General features: G+C 46.4%; 1 protein-coding gene across 1 annotated transcript in view; it reads left to right on the plus strand.

Annotated features, from left to right (window-relative positions):
• CCDC66 (coiled-coil domain containing 66) overlaps window positions 1–25,389 on the plus strand; it is a 561,787-nt gene that overhangs the window by 247,085 nt on the left and 289,313 nt on the right. Inside the window, exons 8-9 of the mRNA XM_069643663.1 lie at window positions 18,844–19,014; window positions 22,698–22,829. Of these exons, the coding sequence (XP_069499764.1) occupies window positions 18,844–19,014; window positions 22,698–22,829 (303 nt within the window). The remainder of the gene's footprint in view (window positions 1–18,843; window positions 19,015–22,697; window positions 22,830–25,389) is intronic.

Raw genomic sequence — 25,389 nt, forward strand, 5'->3', positions numbered from 1 at the left:
GAATGCATGGAAGTGGAATATGTTTTAGATGTGTAAGGAATGTAATAGATCATGGATTTTTGTTTTTTATTTTCTATATGGATTTGTGAAATTTCAAAGGTTTGTTACAAACCAATAAAAGAATAAAATAATTAATGTGCCTTGGGTGAACTACTATTCCCAAGGATAGAGAGGGATTTCCATCCCCTTTAAATTTTATATGCGAGACCAACACATCTCACCTTATGTGGAGTGCTGGGGGAGATGCATAGTATCCCCTTTCTCACTAACCTAGTAACAGTTTTGTGTTTCCCACCTAGGCTCTAGAGTATTTGTGAAGGCAGAAAGCAAAGGAGGAGTCTGTTGCAGCCTTTTTTCTTCTGGTGTGTCTGAAAGGAAACCATTCCTACTGGGGGAGTCGACTGTCCTGATTGGACAGCCACCCACCCCTTTCTGTAAACTGCAGGGAGAGTTTGCAGAAGTTGTGTGTGGGTTCATAGATTAGTCAGATTCTGGAAGCTGAAGACCAGTCAAACCACTGGAGCTGAATCCAAAGAGGAAGATGAAGAAAAGACAGCTGTAACTGATTCCAGCTACCAGAGAGCCTGCTGTGTAATTAGAGCCTGTTCTGACCCTCCCTTCCAAGTGACCTGGGGGTCCTGGAAATGGCTACTCCTACCCAGAGGCTTGTGAGACTCACTAGTCTTGAGACGACCTGCAAAATGAGCTATCCCTCAATGTGCTGCAACCTTGCTTGGCTGCAAAAGGCCAATACCAAGGGACCTTGAGCCGGAGTGCTGTGCATCATCTTCCAAAATCTGATTTGTGCTGAAACTTTGGTGGACTCCTGCTGTACCTTCAGAGACGATTTGAATCCCTGAAGTCCCCTCACTGGAGTGCTGGACTGAGAGAGTGAAGAGACTCCATCCAGCAGTATCCGTTCTTCAATGGGTCCTGTAAAAGGACGCCAAAACCAGAGAGCCGCGAGAAGCATTGAAGACTCCTTTGTTGGGAGCCTCTTCTGTCGACTGCTGCTGCAAGTTGACATCCAGTGTCTGTTCCTTCATCACCAGACCAAGAATCCAGGGACCGTGTCTTGAGCGGCTGCAGCATGAAGGCATCCGTCTTCTCGTCTCTCCTAAGGTACTGTGTTGTCGTGGGCAATACTTACTTTGTCATTCCTGTTTGTCTGAGTGGGTGATTTGCGTGTTTTGGAGCTAGCCCATACCGTTCACCCAGGCCTAATGCTGGAACTCATTGAGGGAGCCTTCTACGAAGTCACTGAACACGTTCTGCTAACTTTGAAGTCTGTACTTTCTTGCGGAAGGAGATATCCTCTGCAACTCCAACTTCCCTGCATCTGAGCCTCATCCTGGCCTGCCTACTGTTGGCTCGTAGACCACTAGGGTCCCTCTTCTGCCTCTGCGATAACTCAAGCCTGCAAATGGGGAAGGACCTTATAAGTATAAGCCTGTGTCTTGAAAAGATCAAATGTGTGTTACAATGTTGTTGCTGTGTTACATGTCGTAGTGTGTAACTTTGATTCCTAAACTGAATAACTTACATAGTGTCCTGAAGGTTCTTAACTTTCAATTGCTTGTTGCCCCTCTGAAAAGTATAATAGGTTATTTACTTATCTCTTAATTGTGTTTCACCCTTCTAGAAAGTAATTGAGTTGGTATTGTTTAATTCTTCTGAAACTGAGTGTAAAAGCTTACCAATAGGGTTTACTCGCCTTGAATAGCTGTTGCCATTCTAAATGTGTATCATTAGGTTATTACTCAACTTGAACTGCATATTGCTGCTCTAAAGAAGGTTATAGTTTGGTTTGCATACCATAGTATTGTGGTGTTTATTTAATAATTGTTGATGAATTATGACCTAGTACTTACCTTAGATGTATCTTTTCCTACATGTATATAAAATGAACCATTATTTTTACAATACCTAAGTGTATCAATGTTTCTTTGGACCATATGTATGCTAGAATTTCCTTGTACCTATCTACAGCCCTTTCTAAGATGAGCCTGGCTGCTCTGTCATTGTTACCAAATATCTCGGGTGGTATAGTCTTCTAGTAAGAGTGGAGTTTCTGTATTGCCTCGGGTATAGTTTGATAAATCCCTTAGGTGGACTTTAGAAAAACTGTCCTAATACCTCACGTGCCGAGGTCCCCCACATTGTATACATATATATAATCTTGTCTTCGACGATTTGACTCGACAGCTGTTTCCTGTTTCCAGTCTTCATCTCTGGCTGAATTCTCGACAACTGGCAGTGGCCTTCACCATCAGGCTTCGGCCCAACACAGGCAGAGTGTGAGCCTTTCTTCTCAACATTACTCACCTTTTCTTGTTATGCCCTCAAATTTCCCTTATCTGGCTCCTATTTTTCTACTTAATCATGGAGCAAACTCCATTTAAATATTGCCCTTCCTGTTTAGTTTCGTCATATGGAGTGTGATTACTGCGTACCTCATGGCCACGACGAGCAGCGCTGCAAGGCCTGTCTACTCTTTAAGCCTAACACACTTCAAGAAAGGCACCTGAAGTGATGGGCGTCCTACGCCATGCAGTACAAATCCTATTCCTTCACTGTCACTGTTACTGTCGCATCGGACGAGGACCCCTCCATCAGCCACTGCTTCAATTCGAAGGTTGAAGACATTGTTGCAGTCTGCCGACTCCTGCATGCCTGCCCCAGCCCCAGTAGGTGTCATGACCCTTGCCCCTGGCCCTCACTGGCAAGTCAGCCTTCCAGTTAGGGACAGGTCAAAGGCCTTAAAACCTCATCCAAGACCCTCTTGGAGTCAATCCTGGACTACTTTACCTGAGACTATTTAAACCACACCCAAACAGCACAACATGCTTTGCGTTATTCTGCTGTGGGCAGCGGAATGCTCACCGTGTCCAGTTCTTTGCTGCCAGCTTACCTGAAACCAAGGACCTGCAGAGAGAAAGAACACTACGAAACTTACCTGGAACAGTATCCTGTCTTCAAGCCATCGCTGACTTCAGTTCCACTCACCTGAAGGTTCGAACTCCATCATCCGGCACCGCATGCATCCTGGAATACCATAACCTGGAAAGAGGAGAAAGAAAGACAGCATTAGTGTTTACTCGCGTTTCCTCCCGAATGATGAAAGCCACACAATTCTTACATGGGTAGTCGTCTCCTGGTCAGAACGATTGCTGGAACATTTCGGCGCTCAGCGAGGAACATCGCAACCTGCAAGGAGAGAAAAGACACAGGTTAGCAATATAAAGGGCGAAACAGCGACGCGCATTACTCACCAGACAGCATTGCGCACACCGCGCTTTCGCCTACCGGCCCATGCTCATCTTCAAACTGGATGACACCAAAATAGCTTTTCCTATGTACAAGGAAAGAAGCAAGACATTATTATTCAAACTAAGAGGAACATAAGAACTGCATATAAAGACTGTAAAGCAGCAAACCTACGGAATCGCAGCAGGCCTGGATTCCCACAGGGGGGCTTGCACCAGTAAAGTAACTTGGGGGCGGCTCGCACCCCACATCTACGCGCCCCTGCCACGAGGAGCAGGACGGAGAATCCACCTCATAAAATATTAAGGTGAGGAGAAGGCCCAAGGGAGGTGGGAAAACATAAAGACAATCTGGTATTGAATCCAGCTCTCCTATATTGCAGACCCATCTTTAACCAGGGGCCTTACCAAGGGACCGGGAGAGGGTTCGAGAGTGCAAATCATCCAACCAGGGCAGGGTGGTGTCCCTGTGGATACCAGGTGAGCGTAACAGAAGGCATGCAAAACGCACTGCTACGGGGAAACCACCCACTCGCGACAGAGGCCCACACACTTACACCAGCAAGGCTAAGCACCCAACTCCTTCGCATCCCTTGATGGTACTGTCAAAGAAGCCACTGGCACACCTGTCTAAATCGTTGGCGGAGCCTGTTGAACCTTTCGTTTCTCGACCCTCTGCGCCTCTGTGCCTCCGCCTCTGCATTTGGTGTATTGTTCTAAGTCTTCATCTATTCAGGGAGCGCCCCCTAAAGTTTCCACGCCTGTTTCAGACCCGTAGAAAGATACGTCGCAATGCGCAATCCTAAGTAAAACGCACCATAAATTAAGGGAAAAGTTGCCCAAGGCACTTCCTCGTCAGATTCACATGGTTGTGGTCCCCAGACACGCCTGGTTTACCTCAGGGTTATGGCCAGGCCTCTTCTCCATTCTGTCCTTACAAGGTCAAAAGGGTCCTATTCAGAAAAAGCTTGCTTTTCCGCTCCCTCGAGTTCCAATTACAGGTTCCTGGACTATGGCACGGTTTGAGGAATCTATGGACAAGGTCTATGTTATTGATTTCTCAGACAGGTTTGATGATACTAGTAAGATGACTCACTCCTTTGAGGATGACCATAGACCCTGCAAGTCTCCTAGACTTCCGTCCCGTTTTCCTCTCTCTCCTGTTCATAAAATGGCTGACCCCTTCGGGATATTTTTCAGGATGATCAGTATGACGAATTCTTCTATGTCCCAGACCAGGATAAAGTATCCCAAGATCCTGCCTCCCAGTTCCCAGACGCATGGATCAATACAGATGACCATGGGGGTTTGGTCCACTACCGCTGCTCACGAGTCAGAGCCTGACAATATTTTTCTAGATGCCGTGCCTGTCACACTGCCCAGGGATCTTCCCCTATTGACTACCAGCTGCTCATTAATAATATTCTTAAGAAGGCAGAGGACCATTTCAAAATCATCACCCATGAGGCGTGTCTGATTTCGACTTTGTGGAAGACATCCTAAAAGAAAAGATAAGTCAGTCAGTGGTTCCCCTTTCTCCAGCATGGGGTCTGGCATGGATTCACATGCTCATGAATATTCCCCGTCGTCAGGCTGGGAATCCTCGGTAAAGAAAAAGCAGCAGGTGAGAAGAAGAAATCCGAGCGGTCTTCTAAGACCTTTGAGGGTGCTCCGGCGATGAGGGCCCAACAAAAGGCAAAGCGCCGATCGGTCAGGCTCCTCGGCTGCCAGGCAGAGCGCAGTATCACCAACGCCATCAACCACGAGCCAACGCTCTGGCTCGTGAAGAGGAAGTCTGAGAGCCCGGGTAAGCTTCGGGAGAAGCCCCGTCGATCCCGACGGAGACAACCGAGGGGGAGTGAGGCGACAACCCTCCCCCCGCCCCCCAGGTGAAGGCCTCGGGCACGCCCAAGTTCGTGAAAGCCCCGATTCACCCGGCTAAGGCTTCGATTGAAGGAGTCGTGGCGGCCCTGGCGAAACCTACGGAGGCTTCCCCAGTGGAGACGGCTTCAGGGGCTAGAGTTTCCCTACCACCCCGTAGGGAATCTTGTTTTCTGCCTATCAAGAAGACCCCAGTGAAACCCCAGCAGGAAAAAGGGGGACGGACACGGATACTACCTCTGAGGATGAGTTGGCTAGCAAAGGATTCGAGACAAGAAGTCTGAGGAATCCAGGGCCCACGGGACGGATCCTGACGAGGCCGACGAAGAGAGCAACGGGGGAGCCGACGAGGAAGATGAGGTCGCGGAGGGCCCCACGCCCAAGCCGTCGGTTCCGTTGCAGCCGGTGCCTGTACCAGTAAGATAATTCAGGAGCTATCTTGATGGCCATACAGGCCCTGTGTACGGAGATAAGGACAAGGATGCCCTTACCCCCACCGACGACCCTGCAGAGCCTGGACCTTTGGCGGAGCCCACCTAACAAGCGGAGATGAGTTCATCCTCCTTCCCCCTTCCAGCCTTCACTCCCATCCCCTCCTCCGAGGGATGAGACGGGAACGGAGACGGAGGCGACGGGGACAGACGACAGTGGTGACGACAGTATGGACCTCCCATCACCACACCTCGCTAGGACCCCGCCCCAGACGAAATTGCCTCCTTCCACGCCATGATTGCCAGGGCATCTGAGCTCTTCCAGCTCTGCCCCGAAGAACAGAAGGAGGGCTTCCTCTACCAACGACTGGAGGCCAAGATGAAGACTGTCCTCAGTCACTTTACTGGACAAACATCTGGGACGAGGGGCTGGCACTCCTTAAGAACCCGTCCACGGCTCCTGCTAAGAGACCGGTACGAGAAGTAGTACCGGGTCCCGGACTCCGCCCCATGTGCTTCAGAGCACAGCCGTCCCCGAATTCAGTGGTCTCTGCAGTGTCCAAGAAGAAATCGGTGGGGGTGACGGCCTCAACTTCACCTTCACCCCCCGGACGGTGAGGGAAAGAAGCTGGATGCCATGGCACGATGGGTCATCTCATTGGCGGCGACGACCCTTAAAGCGGCCAATGCCTTCGTGATCATGGCTCGCTACGACAGGGAGCTGTGGTTCAAGATCGCTCCCCTCCTGGACTTCCTCCCGGACGACAAGAGGGCCGAGGCCCTGGAAATCCTACAGGAAGGTGAGGTGGCTTCGGACCACAACATTACAGTGGCCACGGACATCGCCGACACCGGCTTTTGCCAGATGGGCAACAGCGTTTGCCTTTGCTGGCGCAGTTGGCTCAATGCCACCGATTTCCACCAGGACGTGCAGACCAGGGTTCTGGACATGCCCTTTGACGGGAACAACCTGTTCGGCAAGACATTGGGCGAGTCACTGCAGGCCATCAAGGCGGACACTGAGACTGCTCGGGCCCTGGGTGTTCTACAACGACGACGGCCGTCCTTCCTGAGCTCCAGGGGCAAGTAAGGTGCCTCAAAGGATTCGGCGGCGGCTCGTACCGCCAAGCGGCCCGCTCCTCCTCATCGGCGGCAAGGCCGTGCCGAAACAAGACTTAACCGGCCGTGGCGCTGGGCCCCCACCCGAGCACCCCGGTGGGAGGACGGCTGGCAAATTTTGTCAGCTTGTGGAAATCCATCTCCACCGACCGATGGGTGCTAGATGCCCTCGCCCGCGGGCACACTCTGGAGTTTCAAAGAAGGTGTCCCCGTATTCCACGCGTGGCCAGGAAGGAAAATCACATCCCACAACTACTTCTGGAGGTACGAGCGATGCTAAGAAAGGGAGCCATAGAACTCGTCCCAAAGAAGCTGCGGGGTTCCGGAGTGTACTCGCGGTACTTCCTTGTCCGGAAGAAGACTGGTAGTTGGTGAACCATCCTGGAACTTCGTTGTCTAAGCAAGTACATCAAGTCCTAGAAATTCTGGATTGTCACCCTCCAGCACGTGCTGGGACAGCTGGAGGAAGGTGACTTCCTGTCGTCGCTGGACTTTGAGGATGCCTACTGCCACATCCCCATTCTAAAAGGACATTGAAAATTCCTACGATTTGTGGTCCAAGGGCAACACTATTAGTTCAAGGCCCTTCCCTTCGGATTGAAGTCGGCGCCCAGGGTGTTCACCAAGTGCCTAGCACCAGTGGTGACACGGCTGTGCCTGCAGGGGATCCACATCTAGCCCTACCTGGACGATTGGCTCATCCGAGAAAAATCAAGAGAACTCGCCGTCGACCACACATCGAAGACCATCCAACTGCTCACAGATCTGGGATTCTTGATGAACTTCGCGAAATCCCACTTGGTACTGTCTCAAGACGCCATGTTCCTGGGAGCCAGACACGACACGATGGCGCAATTAGCTTCGCCGTCAGAGGAAAGGACGAAGGTTTTCCTGGGCAAGGTACAGCGGCTGTTGACCATGGACATGGCCAGGGTGAGGTCCATCAAGTCCCTACTCTGCATGATGTCATCGTGCATCTACCTCATGCGCCTATGCAGGTTGCGGATGATACCACTGCAGGAGTTCCTCGACGCTCGTTGGATGCAAGCGGCGGGCAGCTTCGAAGACAGGTTCTCACTCAACGAGACTTTCCGCCAAGCGATCCGGTGGTGGGGCACCCGCGCGCATCTAACCCCAGCACATCAGGAAACGGTGACGACCGATGACTCCCTGGAGGGATGGGGAGCACACACCAGAGATCTCCACGCAAGAGGCCTTTGGCTCCCAGAGGAGAAGTCACTACACATCAATGTCCTGGAGCTCTGAGCCGTGTTCTGGGCCCTCAGGTCTTTCTTCCGTCCCTCAAGGGCAAAGTGGTAAGGATCTTCACTGACACCACCACCATGATGTTCTACATCCGGAAGCAGGGGGGCACCAGATCCCCAGCCCTATCCAAGGAAGCGCAGGATCTGTGGCACTGGGCCGTCACCCAAGGGATGGTCCTGGTACCCTTCCATCTGGCAGGAATAAAGAACACCATTGCCGACTCAATCAGCAGGGAGCTGCGCTCGTGCCACGAGTAGGAGCTGCAGTAGGATCAAATGGATCTCCTTTTCCGACGATGGGGCAATCCCCGGATCGACCTATTTGCGACGGCGACATACGCCAAGTGCCGGAGGTTCGCCAGAAGGTTTCCCCAGCCGAGGAGCATGGGAGATGCCTTCTCATTCCCCTTGGACGGCCTATTCCTGTATGCGTTCCCACCGTTGCTGTTGCTGCTGCGACTCATCAGTCAACTCAGGATGGTCCCAGTGCAGGATGATCCTCGTATCGGCGTGGCTGCGGTAGATCTGGTTCCCGGACCTTCTGGACATGTCGGCGTCCCCCCCCCCAGTCACACTAGCAATGGACGTGGATCTTCTCGCCAGGGAAGGAGAGACACGGATCTTCTCGCCAGGAAAGGAGGCGCCATCCTCCACCACAACCCAGGATCGCTGAACCTGCAGGCATGGCTCCTGCAGGTTCTCACAAAGGAGGTGCTCACAATGGCCAGGGCATCCTTGACTCTCAAGTGCTATGGACACAAATGGAAGATGTTCTCTGTCTGGTGCCGTGCACAGAAGATCAACCCTCTGCGGTTTACGGCCCCTCAAGTGCTGCCGTACTGGCCAAGGCGGGAATGGCAAATGCCTCCATCAAGATCCATCTGGCGACTATCTCCCGCTACACCAGAACTCCTGGGCGGTCATCTCTATGGTCTCATCGCCTGGTGGAGTACATGAAAGGACTGTTCTGATCGTTCCCTCCGGTGAAGGCTGGGGCCCCGGCGTTCAAGCTCAACGTGGTGCTGACCAGGCTCATGGGGCTGCCATATGAGCCACTGCATTCAGCACCGTTGAAGTTCCAGTCGTGGAAGACAGCGTTTCTTGTGGCCATCGCCTCTGCACGACGAGTGGGAGAGATCCAGGCCCTCTCCTGTAAACCTTCATATCTGACATTCAAAGAGACGAGGGTAGTGCTGAGGATGCAAACCTCCTTCTTGCCCAAGGTGCCGTCAGACTTCCATCTTAAAGAGCCCTTTTACCTGGTTTCTTCCCGTCGCCTTCATCGCCGGCTAAGAGGACTTTGCACTCGCTGGATGTGGCTAGAGTGCTGAAGTTCTACGTGGACAACACAGAGTTTTCGGAAGAAATCACAGCTGTTGGTGAACTTTGGACCTGTGAACCAAGGGAAGGCCCTCTCGAAGGCTTCCATTTCCAGATGGCCCTCCGGCTGCATCATGCACTGTCACTGGTTGGCAAATCGAACGTTGCCCGAACGTCCGAGAGCCCACTTAACCAGAGTGATTGCTGCTACCACGGCGTTCCTGTCTGGTGTGCCCCTGCTGGACATCTTCAGGGCTGCTACGTGGAGGTCGACGCACACCTTCACGAGATTTTACTGCGTCGACCGGGATTCCAGGGAGGAGTCCAGAGTCGGCCAAGCAGTGTTGCGCAACCTGTTCGCTTGAAGGTGAGCCTGGTGAGGAGGTAAGAGATGCTTAATGTTGAGCCTTGCCACCTCCCGTGGTTGTGCATGTGTGTACTGCTATGTATTCTTGTATTCATGAGCATGTGAATCCATGCCAGACCCCATGCTGGAGAAGGAACAGGTTACTTACCTGTAACTGTTGTTCTTCAGCATGGGTCTGGCATGGATTCACATGCGAGCCCTCCCTCCAACCCCTCTGCAGCTCTTCTCTTGTTCCTACTGCCACTTTACGTGCTACCAAATCTGAAGATGGCTGCCAGGGGAGGGGCTTAGGTAGAGGGCAGTCATTGGCTGGAGGCAGTATGACCCAGAGACCAATGGTTGGTTATTAGTAAAAGGACAGTTCAGAAACAAAACTAAAACTGATTTTTTTCTTTACCAAGGATTCCCAGCCTGACGGGGAATATTCATGAGCATGCAAATCCATGCAAGACCCATGCTGGAGAACAGTTACAGGTAAGTAAACTGTTACTTCTTAACTCCATGAAGTAGTGTATCGCCGCTTCTTTGCTCGCGCCCTCCCTTACTCAGGCAGTAAACTAACGCAATGAGAAAATCTTTCGACACGCTCCCTCTGATCCCCTCTATATTCAGGGACACTCCATTCCAGATCCCCTGGTGGTCACCACAACTTGAAAGCTCGCAGGTGTTCCCTTGTCTTCGGATGAGGCTCCTCCTGACGAGAGCTGTAAAAAGCCCTATGCCTTGGGCAAAAGGATAACATCTTCTACAGCTTATAGTACCTGAATAGCCAATAACACCTTTCTTTCCCGCTTCAGTGATGTCCAGTGTGGTCTGGTCCAGGACGAACTGCAGAGTGTTCTGAACCGGCTAAATCGCAGCTCCTCGCTATTGTGCAAGAAGGATGCCAAGTAACTCTGAATATTCCCAAAAACTCATTTGATGCAGCTAAGACGGCTGGCAGAGTGTTAACGGAAGGTACTCTTTTGAAGCGTCAAGCTTGGTTGAAATACTCGGGTTTCAAACCCACTGATCAATAAGCCCATAAGGGAGTCTGCAGTCTATGGAAAGGCGATGGACGACCCTCTCGAAACGGCAAAGAAAGAACATGAGACCCAGTGCTCCAGATTTCAAGAGTAAAAATGATTTTCCTCCTTCGCACAAGAGTAAAAGGTGTCGGACAACTATCCAATTTATGTGTAAAATTAAAACTTCGAAAACCTAAGTGACAAACAGAACAGCTGTATTTCAAAGTGGTTCTAAATGTATTGTATCTGTGGAAATAATTTTCCCCACACAAGAACCTTGCATACTACCCAGCTTCATCTTCATGATACTTGGGCACAAACTCTGTTAAGAGTTACTTCGATGCCACCTAGTTACATCAGGTGATTCATAAATCAAGTCCCTCACTCTACTAGCATAGCATCACTTCTCTGCCTCTCGGGCCTACTGTTGCTGCCTAGAACTACCTGCTAACATTGGTGGGTAATTATATTAGAGTCGCAAAAGTGCCCTATGTACCCTATATTCAAATAGATGGTTTGTGTGAAAGCCAAAGAGTTTCCTATTGTGCTTGTGTGTGTTCTTTTTGTGGATGCATAGATTTAATGATGCATGGTTTAGCATAAATGTTAATGAATACATAGATATGTCTATTCTCAGCAAATGAACATCATGATGGAAAGATAAATCGGCATACATTATTATGACATCATAGAAAGTGGCTTAGTTCATGATCAGAATTTAAGCCAGTAATGCAGCGGTCCATAGAGTAAATCCAATTCACTTTCACTTTTCGTAGGGATCTTTCCCTGTTTCCTCCTCTTTTTGGTGAAGTCACATGTTCAAGGCCATAAAATCTGATCAGGTTCATCTGTTCATCATGGTGATTTTCCAAAAAATGTTTACTCAAGCGATAGCGTATGTCTTTCTGTTTGATTGAGCGGATGTGTTCGGATATTCGAATTTTGAGAGGTCTTATCGTGGTCCCTATATACAGTTTAGAGCAGACACATTTTATGGCATAAACTGAATTTTGTGTTGCATTTCAGAAAATCCTTTATAATGTAATGTGTGGCGTTAGTTTTGATGAATTCTTTCAGTCCATTTACTGCATATGCACACATTTTGCAGTTCCCACATTTGTAGAATACTTTGAGTTTGTCTGATGTCCACAATTGTTGCTGTCCTCCCATAATTTTGCTTTACAAAAAATGTGAGGGGCATAATGTTTTTCAAATTGGGTGCTCTTCTATATGTAATGGTGTCAGATAGGAAAGATTTCAGATCTTGATCCATTGTTAGGAGATTCCAGTGTTTGTTTCAAAGTTTTAACTTCTGAGTTGTAGATTGTAATAAATCTGATTGTTTGTGTCACATTTCTTTTTGTTGCTTTGGCATTGTGTGGTTTAGTTGTTAGTAGATCTTGCCTCGTGCGTTCTTTGCTTCTGTTTTTGGCCGAGTTCAGGATGTTGGATTTTGTATCCCCTTTCCAGAAAATTTGCTTTTGCTAGATTCAGATGGTTGTTCAATTCATCATTTTCAGTGCAATTGCGTTTAATCCTCAGATATTCTCCATAGGGGATGTTGTTCTTGATGTGTGTCGGATGGTAACTTGCTGCATGTAAAATGCTGTTGCCCGCTGTCGGTTTGGTGGATAGCGTAGTATGAATTTGATTGTTGTGGATGTATAGTTCTAGATCCAAGAAGTGTATTTTGTTGGTGATCTCTTCCATGGTGAGTTGTAAATTGTAATGATTGTTATTTAGGTATTGATGATATTCAACTAATGATTTATTTTCTGTCTCCTTTCCATATTATTAGAATGTCAATCTATATATCTACTCCAGTAGATTACCTGGTTGAGGTCAGAAAATGAAATATGTTGCCAAGCATGGTGCAATTCGTACGAACCCATATATAAATTTGCATATGGGGGGGGGCAAATTTTGCCCCCATTGCTGTTCCTTGTTTTTGCTTGTAAAGGTTTTCGTTGAAGAGAAAAATATTAAGCGTGAAATTAAGCATCTCCAATATCATTTCATTTTGTTTTCTGTATGAAATTGATCTTGTTTGGAGGAACTCTTGAGTTGTTTCCAATCCTTTCTGATGTAGTATACTTGTATAGAGACTAGTTACATCAAAAGTAACTAGTCTGTAGTCGGGTTCCCATTCAATGAGCTTGACAGCCACTCAAGGTTTTTGCTCCATCTGTCCTTCACCTTTGCTACTTTATTTTCCATGTCCCTCACTTTCTACCGCTGTGCTTGTCACCCTTAAGTGTTGCAATGCCATATTTTGCAGTCTATTTCTCGGCCACTCTGCCTCTCCCGTCTCTGCAATCTATTGTTGCTTTTTACCCTCCAATGGGCCTCATTACGAGTCTGGTGGTAACCGTGCCTGAAATTCCGGCAGGTTACCGCCAGACTCGTATTACCATTCCGCCTCCGTGATTACCGGGGCATTATGACTCTGGTGACCCGGGAATTCCGGAGGCAGAATTCGGTAAATCCCCATTCCCATTGAGTCCTATATGGGAAGTGGAAACACCGGCACCATCTTGTGATGGTGCCGGTGTTTGTGATGGTGCCGGTGTTTCCATGTCCCCCTGCAGGCGGGTGGTGTTAAACCCGCCAGGTCAGACCTGGTGGGATTGACACCTCCGCCTGCAGGACTCGAGATCACCCGGTATGGAAACAACGGTGGCGGCGGGTTTACCGCCACCGTTTTTTCCATACCGGGTGAATTGTAATGAGGCCCTATTTCTCACTGTATCGGCTGATATAACTCTTCCTCTCTCATGTCATTATTCTGGCTATATCTGTGTTTTCATTTTTATCGGTTGTGGTATATACTCATTTTGATTATCTTTCTTGCGCTGTCTCTTATGTTATTGCCTGCCCTTCTCTAGTCTTGCTTTTCTATTTCCATCTCTTCCCACCTGCTGTTGATCAGTCTTTTATTTAGCTGTCTCCAAATGTCTCTTTTGCTCTGCTTCTATCCCTCACTCCTATTGTGTTTGTCCTATTATTAACTCAGTTTCCCTTCTCACTTTCTTTATTGCCCTATTATTTAGCTCATTTCTCTCTCTTTTGCTCTAATTCCTGTTTTGGATTGTCAAGTATGTTCTCTGACCCTTCGTCCACCCATGCCCCTCCCCCCTCCCCCAGCCACACCTTTTTTCTTCGGTATTGCTTTGGTTCAGAGTAGCTGTTCCTTTTTGTCTCACCAGATGCAGCACTTGCTTGAATGTATATGCTTTAGCAACACTGTATGCCATTACAAGAGCCCGTATAAGATGTGTGTTCTGAGCCATAACAAGTATAGCAGGCTCGATGAGGTGTCTGTTCTGAGCCATTACAAGTATAGTGGTCCTCATGTGATGTGTGTTCTACTTCTGCACCATTACAAGTACAGCATCCCGGATGAAATGTGTGTTCTGACCAATGAACATTTAGTAGTCCTTTTGATGAGTCGAAAGTTAAGTCAACTGTGTTACAATTGAATGTTACCTGCATCTTAAATGCATGTCTCTGACTCATGAACTCACCTATTAACAGGATTTGAACTAACGGGTACCCAATAATCTCTGCAGGAGGGTTATTGACCCACTGAGTTGCCTTTCCCAACAGGCTGTTGACACAGAAAGGCACATAGTGTTAGGGTACTGGCAGTTCCATGTGAGGCTTGCCTGACATAAATGGCTTGTCAAAAGCTCTAAGCCTGTTTGGGCTATGCTAAACTAGTCAGGAGATTCATAATGAGGCTTTGAAATGTGCTTGATTTATGGCTGTGGGAGAAGCATAAGTTTTGAAAGCTTTAGACCGAGTAGAAGGGATTGAAGTATGTTACAACAGTGCCATCTTCTCACACTGTCGGAGGTTGGTGGGAAGAGCTCAAACACTGTTCTTGCTCTGTACTTTAGCTCACTGCAGAAAATGCCAACACATGTTCATACTTTCTTAGCAGGATTGCTATGTTTTGGGACAGTACCTGAATTTCTTAAGCTCTGCTGTTAAGAAAGGTGGGCATAATGCAATCAGCCCTGCTGTGAATATTTGGCATTGTGCGATGACATGCGTTCAGTATAGAAGCTCCTTTGCCTGAATATATAGCCGTCCTGTTGAGCGGTAGAGGTACAATCTGTGCCACTGAAAATATATACAACACTGCTTCTATCTGTATCCATTCTACCTGCTTGCAGTGTGTGGTCGGAAAGGGAGTTAAAGTTCAGATCACATGTCTAGCTTTGCAGTTCGTGTGCTTCTGTGATGAAAAAAAAACAAAATATGAAATGCCCAACTGTGCTGCCTCTATTAAAGCCATTTAAGCAGATATGCATCCCTTAAGACAACTTTTATTTTACATAATACCTGTATCCTAAAGCAAAGTAAAACCATATTTATGATTCAAGATGTAATAACCCTGTAACCTACAAAATGCAGGCAGTTGAACAAAGTGAACAAAACACAAATTCCATTTTACGTTACTCTGAATGTATTATCTTGATGGAATCATTAACGGAGGAGAGGACTCAACCCAGTTGCTTTTTTTAAGGAACTGTGTTAGTTACTAGCGTAAAGAGTGGATTTGCAAGCTGCTGCTAGCCAGGCTGTCACCAGTGAGCTCCATGATTTATGGGGGTGCTGCCATAAATAGCCTATGTAAGTGGTACGCAAGGAAGAATTAAAGGGGCCGTATTGAAAAGATTTCTGTGCGTAAAAAGGCCTGATGTGCACCTTTTCTGGGGGGCTGATGAGACCCTAAAATCTCTCAACCAGATCTCCAGAAGGCTGTACGTGTAGCGCAGTGTTTTTCCTACCCGCCGCTCCTTTCGGGGGTAAACCTTCTCTAGACCCACTCAGGGTTCTAATGGTACAAGAGGTTCACCCTGGTACTCTGGCCAAGGAGTGTCCAACGCATATCAAGCCCCTCAACAGTGGGGATTTCGGCGTGGCAAAGGACTGGGTAGGAATGCAGCAGCCAGAGGCGCGCCCCTACCAGAGGCTTCCCTGCCAACAAATGAATCTCCAGTACAAGACCCCTCCCCTGCATCTCTAGTAGGAGGTTGGACAACATGCTTCATCCACACATGGGAGGGTAACACTTCAGACAAGTGGTTGCTCAAGACAGTGGCCAAGGGTTATTGCATTAAGTTTTTTCAGACACCTCGGTACCACCACCAAAGAACAGAAGAATATCTCTAGACCAACTCCTCATCCTTCAGGCAGATGTGGAGGCCCTGCTGCAAACGGGAGCAATAGAACTTTTACCAGATCATCAGTTAAACACGGTTATCTATTGAATATACTTCATTGTACCCAAAAAGGATCTAGCCATGCACCCTGTCTTAGACCTGTGCCTTGAAATCAGTATGTCAATTCTCAAAGATTCAGGATGACGATTCTGTAGGAGTTAATTCCACTGGTAAAGCACATGGATTACATGGCAACCTTGGATATGAAAGATGGATACTTTCATATTTCAATGTTGCCAGCGCACAGAAAGTACCTAAGCTTCAAGAGAGCGAACACTTGCTATCAATTCAAAGTACTCCCCTCATTTCCCCCCTCCCCAGCCTCACGCAGGCATTGCCCCAGCCCTGAGGGTTTTTACCAAGGTTCTGGCTGTGGCAGACAGTCTGTTCCAGTGTACCCTTATCTAGACGACTGGACCATAACGGGGGGCATGCGTCAGGCGGATCTAGAGAATACCCAAAAGTCTGTAGACCTACTATTTCAACTGGGGTGCTCGATCAACGAAAAGAAATCGGATCTTGTCCCCAGTCAAGTGAAACCATTTCTGGGAGCTCGGGAGCTCTTATTCAGACAGAAGACAGACTTGTCTTCCCCTCCAATGAGTGGGTCAAAAATGTTAATTTTTTTAGATTCCTTACTATGTGGCCGGTCGTCAGATAATCGTACAGCGAGCCATGCGGCTATTAGGAATGATGGCATCCTGCATTTTCCTGGTCCGACATGGCCGCCTGCGCATTCGTTTTATGCAAGAGTGGCTCTCGAACCAATGGTGTCAAGCAAGCGGCCAGTGGGACGATCTAGTGGTTGTCTCGCAAGCCCTTGTTCTATCACTACCGTGGTGGACAAAGAAAAACCTTCTGAATGGGAAATCAGTCACCACACCTGCAGTAGAGGCCGCTCTCACCACAGACATATCCCTGTAGAGGTGGGGGAGCTCACCTTATACACCAGACGGCGCATGGCACGTGGTCATAATCTGTAGCGAACAAACACATCAGTCTTTTAGAACTACTAGTAGTGTTCAAAGCCCTGATAGCTTTTCAACAACTACTTCAAGGGAAGACTATTCTAGTCCTAACAGACCGCACCACAGCCAGGTTCTACATAAACATACCCATAAAGCACGCGTACCATTTACACAAACACATTTTGCACAACGTAGGCATCCAGACATCACTCTTTCCCACACTGTAGAACACACAATGCCCAGACTACGGCTCCAAGTATCCCCAAAAGATGACCAAGGGGGAACGGTCTATGGATGAAATGGTCAGGGAGATTTGCTTACGCTTTTCCCCCAACACTACTCGGGAAAATCCACAAGATGCACCACACTAATCCTGATGGCACCAATGTGGGCTTGTCCACTGTGGTTCTGGCATCTCATCTTCCGGTCAAGCTGCCTTGCCCCTACAACATGCTGTCCCAGGATCAGGGAACAGCACTGCACCCATGCCCCAAACTATGCAGCATGGCTCCTGAAGTCAAGAGTTTGCATCTCCAACTACCTCAAAGATGTTAAAGAAGCACGAAAACCAAATACGAGACAGTTATTTCAGTAAATGGAGACGTTTTGTCGTTTGGTGTGGTACATGTGACATCAACCCTGTTGATCACCCACACACACATAGTCCTTTCTAACTCGCCAGGGTTGCTGTTGGTACTTTTGTTCAAAAGGGAATTGCCATAGCATTTCCGTACTGGACTGCCCATGTGGGTGGGACAAAGACTGATATGCAAATGGATATTTCCCATCTGTGAAAGGTACATTGAGCTAAAGTGTGGCAGCGGACTATCGAGTGGGTACTTTTCCAAAGAACAGGTAATTTAGCCGTGTTTGTTCTCGCAGAGGGGCGCCTATGGACTAATGTTTTTCACATTCTACTCGAGGCTAATGGTTTGCTATTGCTTTCATTGCAAATATTCCTCTAAATTCTATTTGCAAAGCGGCTACCTGGAGTTTTGTTCACACATTTACACAATATTACTGCTAAGATACACATTCTCAGGTGGGTCAGGTGGTGTTAAGACATCTTTGGTGCTGTTCCGTCACACATTTCACCTCAATCATCTGGTACTGCTCGCCAGTCTATGCACAGCATGTGATTTATTTTTTATTTTTTTTAAAGCATATTTACAAGCATCAGAAGACATACATAATCGTATTTCTGGGGCTTTTATCTGCTTAGATTCACATACGCCCTCCCTTCCTCCCCTGTTGAAGTTAAAGGGACATTGACATCTTGCGCCTTCTTTACTTCTGTAATCATTCACGCATTCTCTTCAGGCTTCCTCATGGCAGAAGAAAACCACAAGGGAGAACTTTGACGCGCGGGGTATCATGAGTATACTACATGTGACAGTAGGGATAGTGTTCGACACTCACAGGGCGGCGTCCATTTTCGATCTTCGAAGAAAAACAAAAGATGCAGTACTCTGCGATTACCACTAGATGTTGGACTATATGCACAGCGTGTGAATCTAAGGATATACAAGTACCAGAAATATGGTTACGGTGAGTAATGTATGTCATATTTTCTTGTGCATCCTAATATTGTCTAGGCCCTCTTGTACCTTACTATACTGTGTCACCTGAGAGAATTAAAGAAAATAGTTGCCAAAGTTAATTGCTGGAGATGAATTATATTGACTTTTGTTGTACCTGTCATAAGCAAGAATACAATTCCTACTATAGATTAGAGCATGTTGTATGTCTTAACGTTATTTTTAGTGTCCAGTTCATTGTGCTTTCTCGTGACCTCATTGTGCTGCTAGTCTGGGTCACCAAGATGATGATCAATCGCAATGCCTCTCTATGACGGATAACCTTACTATTAGCACTTAATGACTGTGCACCCTGTGAAATATGTTTAACACACAAACTGAACCCGCATAAATGCTTTTGCTTCTTGATTGGCATGTTTATTCAGACTAATTACTATAATTGTTTTACAGGTTACATTTTCACCTTTTCACAATGCTGAAACAGAAAACCTGCTCAAGGCTAGTTTGGGAATGAAGGGTAGTGATGCAGTATCCACAGTTTCAAATGGACCAAGTTTAAAGCCTTCAAGTTTCAGCTCTCCAGATTTGCCAGCTGCCATACGAACTGCCTTTGTTATGGGGGTACAATACTTTATCTAAACATCTTTTAAAAGTTTTTTCTGTGATATGCACTCTCGATACTAGGTAAAGATTACTGGTAATTTCATTAAACTTAAAAGAAAAATATAATCTTTTGATTTCCATTATCAAAGCAAAGGTATTTTAAATTGAGCATTTCTAAACACTTTGAAACCAGCGTCAGGATTTCAAGTTACAGAATTTTTATAGGTGTTGTCTTAATGAAATGGGGGTGGGGGTGAAATGGCAGGATTGGTCAAGAAGACATAAACATTTGCTGCACAAACTGCAGCAAAAAGGCAAAATACTAACCGATTTCAATGAATTTGGTTACAGAATATTTATTTAGTAGGTTTCCAATTGGTTTTCGGCTCCCTGTCGGATACTGGCACAATAAAACACAAATTCAACATTGATACATCGCCATGTAATCTACATCCAATTAGGAGTTACTGTAAAGTATGGTCGTACTTGAAAAATGAGATTGGGTGAAGCGGCCAAGCACAGGTGCGTGATGGATCCCTAGAATTGAGGCTGCTAGAGCAGAACATTAAAGTTTGGTTCTGAATATTTAGGAGTTTAGGGAGAAGAAATTAAGAAATCAGTTTAAGAGGTAACACACAAAGCAAGGTCTTACAAAGCTAGGAGAGCCCCGACACCAAGCCCACACTACCTCACCCGAGGTAGGTGGAGAGTGAGACGTTAGGGAGAAAGGTACCAATGAAGTGGGGGTAAAGGGAGGGCGCCACACATTGCGTCAGACCCGGGTGCTGTGAGTTGTGGAGCCATAGGTGCACAGGAGAAAGTATGGCCTGTGTGTTGACCCTGGCGAACAAGGAACAGTGAGGGAGGAAGAGCCCTGGGAAGAATCAACCTCAGAACCACCTTTTTTAGAGGACCCAGACAAACTGACTGCTCCTGTATTCCTCACAAAGACCATACAATCGCACAATCGGCAACCTCAAAAACGAAATCGAGTAATGTGAGAAACGCAGGGAAAGTGGAGGAAATGGGCGAAAGGCCAAGGGAAGACATTTCATCAAAGCACAAAGGATTGGACAGTAGCAACACTTTAGGTGCAATAACCTCCCGATGAAACAGGGCACTCAAACGCATGGCAGCTGTCGCATACATACTAGACAACCGAGAGTCGAGCAATAGGAGGAACAGCGTAAAGATTGTGGGAGTTCCAAAAGGGAGGCAGGTGCCCAGCATGAAATCCTTCATCATGAAGTTGACTTCTGCAGCTCTGGGAATGGACATCTCAGATCACTCTGACATGACCCGAGTAAGGCCCCCAGATGAATAATTGTGAGATTTTTTAGATGCATGGACAAAGTTCATGCATCTGGGCAGGGAAAAGGCTTGAACCACATGGGGAAGTCTAGACTTTTATCAAGATCTAGGCCTGGGAGTGCTGGAAAAGAGAAGTTCACTGAAGCCAAACAAGAATTGATCAAGCACAAAATTTGCTACAGTCTCTTCGATTCCAGGTTCCAAAGGATTTCATATTCCTGAATTCCAAAGGCTTGACCAAATCAATAGTTCAAAACCTATCCTTCATTAGTCGGTGTTGCTACTAATGTAGCAACAAGGTATCTATTTTTATACAGTTTACAACATCTTGGCCCCCACTCAATCCTCTTGTTTTATCTTGTACTTCTCCTGATACTTTTTCTCGATTTAGGACTTTCTCAGTTCTTTGTCGGACTTTGGGATCTATCACCCTTGGCTCACTCCGAATTACTCAATCCCCAACATAGATACTGGTCCGGATGTGTTATGACTTTTCCCTGCTCCTTACACCGCTGGATTATTAAAAGGGTATTTGTGAAACCTTGGACTCATCCCTTTTCCTTCAGAACCAGGCAGGATTCTCCCGAAGTTATCCGAGGTTATAGAGGAGGAAACGTAAGCCTGAACACATAGGCAGACCAAGACGGAAGCACTTAGATGACTCACCCATAGCATCCCGGCCGGTACCACACTCGAATTTCCAACAGACACATTCACATAGAAAGTAGGGCTTGAGGACACCAGAACTCCTGCTCTGACATCCAAGGAAGAGAATAGACACCCCAACCTCACTACATATAGTTCACTAGAATACAATACTATACATAGTTCATTAGAGTACAACAGGGAGTGGCCACGCTAAAACCTCAGTTGTTCTGTTAGTCGTGGGCTTCTCTCCCTCTGTGCAGGACTCTCAAATCTATTGGCGTTTTAGGATTGTATTGAATTATTCAATTATTTCTCAAACCCTGCTGCGGATGGTACCATACTCAACTGTTCTGTTAGGCGTGGGCCTCTGACTCTGATATGAAGGATATCAAATCTAGCTATTGTCGCACCATGCAAGATCCCCGAAATCCAGGCATTTATCCATTCTGTGAAGATTAGCTGCAAAACATATAACCCACTAACAAAAAGCTCAAAACGTTCTGCTTACTTAACTCACACAACCACCTCTCGCACTGCAAGCCGCACAGTGTATATCGAGATGAAGCTGCCAACGGAACACTACTCCTCTCACTTTCTTACTCCCTCTTCATCCTACTAACCCACCCCGCCTTCTCTTATGCAGATCCTCCAGAGCGCCTGGGATCCTGGGGACCACCTCCGTTGTTGACGGTGCGCGGTACAAATATCTGAACATTTAACTGGCATGTCCCAGCCACGATCGACTATCTGGTAGTGCCTTGGCTCAGTGCTCTTGTGACTCGAGGGGAATTGCATGAGCTCTACAGTTCTTAAAACCACCACTAATGTTGAGGGCATTGGGTACATATAAACTTAGATACCGTTTGTCCTCTTTCAGCTAAGTAGACAATCTCTCCAAAAGAACTGCATTCCTTTTCCCACATACACATTTGAGCTCCAATGTAATCCCTAAATGATTAATCGCATGGAAAGGCACAATACCAAGTTTGACGCCACTTCTTGTCCTCAACACCAGATCCTGGTGACCCGTGCAAAGAACGCCCCCCACCCCTTCTCTCTAGCCTCCATCCCCCAAATGCATTTCTGTAAATGGGTTGTAGTCCTGCACCTCTTAAGCAAATACAGTGATACATAAAACATCCATTAAGTTGTCTTTAGACATAGGCTCACATACAGGCCTGTGGTATGCAGTGTTTTATCCTCTGAGAGTTAGTTGAAAATCATGGTGCTGCAGTGTTAGCATTATTACATCTTTCTGTGGCATTTGACACCATGAATCGAAATATTTTCCTGCACCTCCTCAAGGCTTTAATGTAGACCAGCGTATTATGAATATCTATTACATCACAAAAATGACAAACATATCTTGTGTTTCTGAACTTTAACAACAAAATCGGAGCTTTTAAAATACCTCCAATCTAATTATCTTTTTAAATTCAGTCAAACAAGACAGGAGGGATCTTTTTTTAATCAAACATTTTTGAGTCACATGATTTGCTTAACTCTGATATCAGCAGACATTTGGGGCTATTTAATGAGGCTTGACTTAATACAGCTTATCTACTTACATTTTGAAGTGGCTGGACGGAAAGAAATGTAGACAAGTTTATACATGTTTTAATTGTGTTTGCTCAATGTAATACTAATATATGTTGGGATAATTTACGAAGAAAAGCAGTAAGGACTTGTCTTAATGGCTATAATTTCTAGTATGTTTAAATATGTAACTTGTGTGATTTTAGGAAGCTGCTCCATTGGACCATGCATTTAGTGCTGTGAAACGTGAGCAACGAAAGAAATGGGTTGAAGAATTGAATAAACAAAGGGAAGAAGACAGTATAAGAAAAATGAAGGAAAAAATGATACATTCAGCGGTAAACTGATTAGCAATGATTTGGGCAAATCGAGAAAAAAAAGAACTGTAGAAGGCAGTACATTTTTGTGACACTTAAATTGCATAGGTATCTGCCTTTCGTAACAAAGAAGCCAAAGATTAGCAGCTTTTAGCTGGGTAAAATGACATGCACAGGATAGCAATCATGAGTTTTACTTATTCAAAAAAAGGTTACATTTTGCCTGGAATGGAAATGCTTATCTGAGTTTCTTTCTTTGCATTGATTGCATTTTGTTATTTCAATGAACATAGACTGCCAGAATACAGACACTTGAGCGTGTAAACCAGAATGTAGCTAATGTGATTTATGTTGTTCATTTGGAATGTTCTCCCCCAGAAATGGGTGTGTTTACAGTCTTGTGTCGTAAGGGAAGATCTCTGGAGCTTCAGGTAAGTCCTTGAATAGGTTGCTTTATTCAGTAACAGTTAGGAAAGATTTTTCTTTCACCACCGAAGGCATCTATAGAACTCCCAACTTTCTGCTGTTTTGAACCTGACCTGACTTTTGAAAAGTATAGCCGTTTTGCTTTTCGTACCTTGCTTAGCTACTCTGCTTTCGGGGCACTGAACCGTCCCTATGGCTATAAGTGCAAGGGGGACTCTGTCCACCATTGTGATATTCCTTGTTTATTTTAGACTGCACATATCACCTTCTAGTATAAGCAGGAGTCTGGGAGCCCCTCTACTGAGGACCAACATGGTTCAAATAACCTGTTCTATGGAATTTGATTCAATTAGGAGGGTGTATAACCACGTTTTAGCTCACTGCACCCTTCACAGCAAAGAAATATCGGTTTGCATTTCAGTCTGGTCCCACACAAAGCGGCAGTCCAGCACTGAATTGCTAACCAAGTCCCCTCCTCATAGTCCATCTGATGCAAGGACCTCCTCAAAGGTTAGCAGGACTTCAGAAATGTTTGTCAAATGTCTGTTGTGCATGGGGCAGAGCAAAGCAGAGCAGAGCAGAGTCAAAGGCAACATATACTAGACTTGGTTTTCACATTATCCCCCTGCATCATCTGTGCAGCCCCTGTCCCACTTGACTGGCCTGAAGATGCTGCCATCCCATTATCAGTCACCCACTACACTACAACTCACAAAGATTAGGCTAAAAGGCCCCTCACTCAACGCCAATTATTACCTTCTCGGTTAATGAACTGGAAGCAAACTTTGCAGATGTCCCCATCACAGGGAATGCCTTGGGCCTCCTGGAATAATTCAGCAACTCTGCTATGAGACTGGTGGACACTTGTGCCACCCCAAAATCTAGGCAGCCAAAGACCACACCATCCGCCCCATGGTACACCCCGAGCTAGCCTCAACCAAACTCTGTCAGAGCCTTAAAGAAACAGTGGCACACAAACCATAACTTCGGAGACCTCGCCAAACTTAGATCTCTCCACAGAAACCGTAGAATTCTGATTACTGTAAGGAGACATAAATGAGACTCGAACACAAGGTAGTCATGGTTTTGGTCAAAGACTTTTAAGATAGAAAAGGGGTGGAAAATGCCTTTGCCCCTGCTCTAAGAGGTGTTTCCCTACCTAAGACCAAAACTAAGCGTCTGTAAATGTCAATCTCCAAAGCAAAACCATCCCTTGTCCAAAGTACTATTCTGGCCTTCACCTTCCAACAAAATAAACTCTTAAGGTAAAAGGTGTAATGTCTTTGGCCTTGAGTGGTTTATAAATGTTCAAAAAGGAAAAGAGTTCCTTGTTCCAGAGGGTTGATTCCCTTCCCCTGGATTTTTCTTCCCACTGCGTATAAAGATATCAGTTCCTTGAGTTTCTCTTGATCCACAACACAAATGGCACACAAAACAACTTAGCTCTTTGTCTTCATCTTGTTAAGGATACCTGTTGTACTCTCCTGCCAGGTTTTTACTCTTCTTCCCTTTGGCTTCACACAGCCTTTTTTCTAGTGCTATTATCCATCTCAGGACCCCTTTAGGTGGTGTATTTTGTATACACTGTTCAGTTTGTCCTTGCCTGGTGTGCTTCCCTACCAGGTTTTTCTTATATGAACGCAATTGCCTGATATGTTCTCCTGCCGGGGCTTTCTTAAATATGTTTTCCTTGCAGCTTTAATTTGCCTGGTGTACTCTCCTTCCAGGGCTTTCTGTTCTCATATGGGCTCTGCACACACTTCCAAACTTGATATTCTCTAAAGTGTGCTTTACCTGATACTGTATCTGCCTGCTATACTATCCTGCATGGACTTCTCTCATATGTGTATTGCACACAATCACAAACTTGAAAGTCTTACTTTTGTTCTGTTTTCCCTTTGAAAGAAATGCTCACTGGCTCTATCTCTTTCATGTACTTAATTTGCTTCCTTAAGTTATTTGCATTTGGCATGGCTACCAATACACCCCAGTGTCACTGCTTCCATTTTGTGGACTCACCGGATCTTGCTGGCGTAGCTAGTTTCTCCTGCGGTTTTTTCAGCATTTTTCTGACTCTCCGGCTTCGTTCCTTGGCTCTCGTGGTTCCTGCTGGGCTCTTCTGCATCGCTTCGGGCTATGGTAAGGCAAGCGCTTC

This window comes from Ambystoma mexicanum, chromosome 2p (assembly GCF_040938575.1).
Source record: "Ambystoma mexicanum isolate Mex_15411 chromosome 2p, UKY_AmexF1_1, whole genome shotgun sequence".
Lineage (NCBI taxonomy): Eukaryota > Metazoa > Chordata > Amphibia > Caudata > Ambystomatidae > Ambystoma > Ambystoma mexicanum.